The sequence below is a fragment of the Laccaria bicolor genome, genomic scaffold (genome assembly GCF_000143565.1).
Source record: "Laccaria bicolor S238N-H82 LACBIscaffold_736 genomic scaffold, whole genome shotgun sequence".
NCBI classification, from domain to species: Eukaryota; Fungi; Basidiomycota; class Agaricomycetes; order Agaricales; family Hydnangiaceae; genus Laccaria; species Laccaria bicolor.
This window is the reverse complement of record NW_001890474.1, coordinates 1-2252: the sequence shown is the minus strand read 5'-3', so window position 1 is coordinate 2252 and position 2252 is coordinate 1. Positions and strand designations below refer to the sequence as shown.

The 2252-nt window shown below is 43.1% G+C and overlaps 1 protein-coding gene across 1 annotated transcript; it reads right to left on the bottom strand.

Moving 5' to 3' along the window:
- LACBIDRAFT_316384 (uncharacterized protein) lies at positions 1–1745 on the bottom strand (the record flags this gene model as incomplete). The annotated part of the gene is made up of 10 exons (XM_001891294.1): positions 1–331; positions 385–495; positions 546–638; positions 690–740; positions 794–889; positions 945–980; positions 1038–1076; positions 1135–1197; positions 1260–1454; positions 1510–1745. Coding segments are annotated over 10 exons (1251 nt in total), but the record flags the coding sequence as incomplete, so codon positions are not given.
- Positions 1746–2252: the final 507 nt, after the last annotated feature.

Sequence of the window (2252 nt, the reverse complement as noted above, 5' to 3'; positions counted from 1 at the left end):
CGGCAAGCTGTACCCTAACAGACTCTTTCCATGAATCATGCAAAGGACGGCGACCATTCTCTCATACTCATATGCGATAAGCTTTGCGGTAATGAACTTGACCTCTTTATCTCCACCGTAACGTTGACGAGGTGAAGCTGTCTGGTCGTCGGCAATGATTCCAAGCGTTACGCACAAGGCAGGGGTCTTGCGATCTCGTATAAACACCATAGGCCCCCCTTTTGTTTGACCAGGTGTCTTCTTACTGACAAGAAGCGATGGATCGATACGAGAAAGGTTGATAACGTTCAGACTATAGTCTTTCTCAAAGGTCACCAGCCCTTTGACATACCTGCAAAACTAAGTATAAGTATACCGTTTATGAAAAAAGAAAAGAGGATATACTTCAAATCAATGTCGGGATGGACGGTTTTAATACTTGAGAAGAGTATCATCCCATTTCCATCCTCATCTTCTTTGTCGGCATCTCCTTTCCAGGAGATAAACTTCAGGCCGCTAGATTCAAAGTAAGATGTATGACGACACGTCAATGCCAATTGACTTGCCCAGGCAACTTGGTCAGCTTCTTGTAGGAACTTTCAAGAAGAGGGTCAACAAGATCTGGAGCAGATACGTGACACTTCGACAGCTTGGGATAACTAGGGTTGAGAATCAGAGTAAATTCAAGTAAAAGAAGTTGAAATAATTGCCTAGCGGGCGGATCACGGTCAACATCTTCTAAAAAAACAACCTTTTTTTCACTGATATTGGGTCAACATGGATGAGAGAGAATAAACTCAAACAGAGCACGAACGTGATCTCATCGTCGGACATTGTGGCATCGTTATGGAAAACATCTTGAGCACCTTTCTTCTTCTTGTATGCTTGGACGCTCCCTTTCGCCTTCAACCTGGAACAAAATTGGAGACGATCACCTTCTACTTCATGAAATAAGTCAAGCGTACACTGAGGAATCAAAGACAAGTTGCCGGGTCTTATTTCTAAAGTGAAGGGTTTAATTGGCGTTCAAATTAAAGAAAAAAGGAAAGGTGACATACTTTTTTCCTGTGGGCGTTGGTGATTCGTTTCCAAGTTCACTAAACCCCATAACATATGTTTCCATAAGATAGCCTTGGAATGAATATACAAAAATACCTTGGATCGTCGCTGTCCACGGATTCCTGTTCTAGTTCGTCATCATCTTCGTTGATGGCAGCGCTAGAGTAATGATACAATCAACAATTCTATATAGGAGATCGAGCGGGCAAAGGTTGACATACACTTTACTCTTCTTAGCTGAAGCCGCCTTGCTGGGAGAGGTTGACTTGTTATTCACCGCTGGAGTGGTCTTGAGCTTAGTGGGAGAAGCTGCCTTAGTTGCCGCCTTCGCTGGGGTTGCTTTCAATGGCGTGGTGGGAGGCTTCTTAGTCGCGGAGGGAGCTACACGGGGCTTCTTTGGACTGTCGTGAATGGGACTGGAGATTTTGAGGTGAGCCATAAATATAAGGAGATAATGTCATACTAACATACCTTGCGATGAAAGGTCCATCCGAATCAGAAGCCGCGACCTCGTCAATGGGTCGCTTTTTCCCTCTGCGCACAACAGTTAGATTCTTGATAATATAGATTACGAGTCCTCTGAGTTTACGAAGAGACTCGTTTATTACCTGGGATCTCGAGACTTTTTTCAGCGCGGTAACACTGAAATTTGACTTTCTCCCACGAAAATGATTTCTTCCCACAGTTGAACGCCTCATCCTCCTCATTGTATTTTCTAGTCAAATCTACCAAATCATTGCTTAACACTTGCTTTTAGCACCCTAAGCATATGAATAGTGATGCCTCTGCTCTCTCTTTACTCAAATTATTTGCTAGCCCTGTTCTTGCAAGCTTCCTCAACATTTCCACAGTATTATCAACCCCATTCAATTATATTTCTTTATATTCAATGTATAACAATCAACCAAGGCCTCAACCTTTTCATAAACAGTTTTGTTGATCATATTCAGGGAGTTTGGGAGTATCCGAAGAAGCCCACATGCATGCCAAACAGATGAGATTAAGGTGCTGAGCGATTGTGAGCATAAATTCAAAAAGGCAAATATACAATTTGACTTACCTCCATGAGGCCTCAACCATTTCACAGACGGTTTGGTGGACCGTTTTCAGGGAGTCTGGGGGTATCCAAACGAGCCCATGTGCATGCCAAATGGACCAGATTAAGGTACTGGAGCTTGTGAGCATATGTGCAAAAAAGCGAATATACAAAGTGA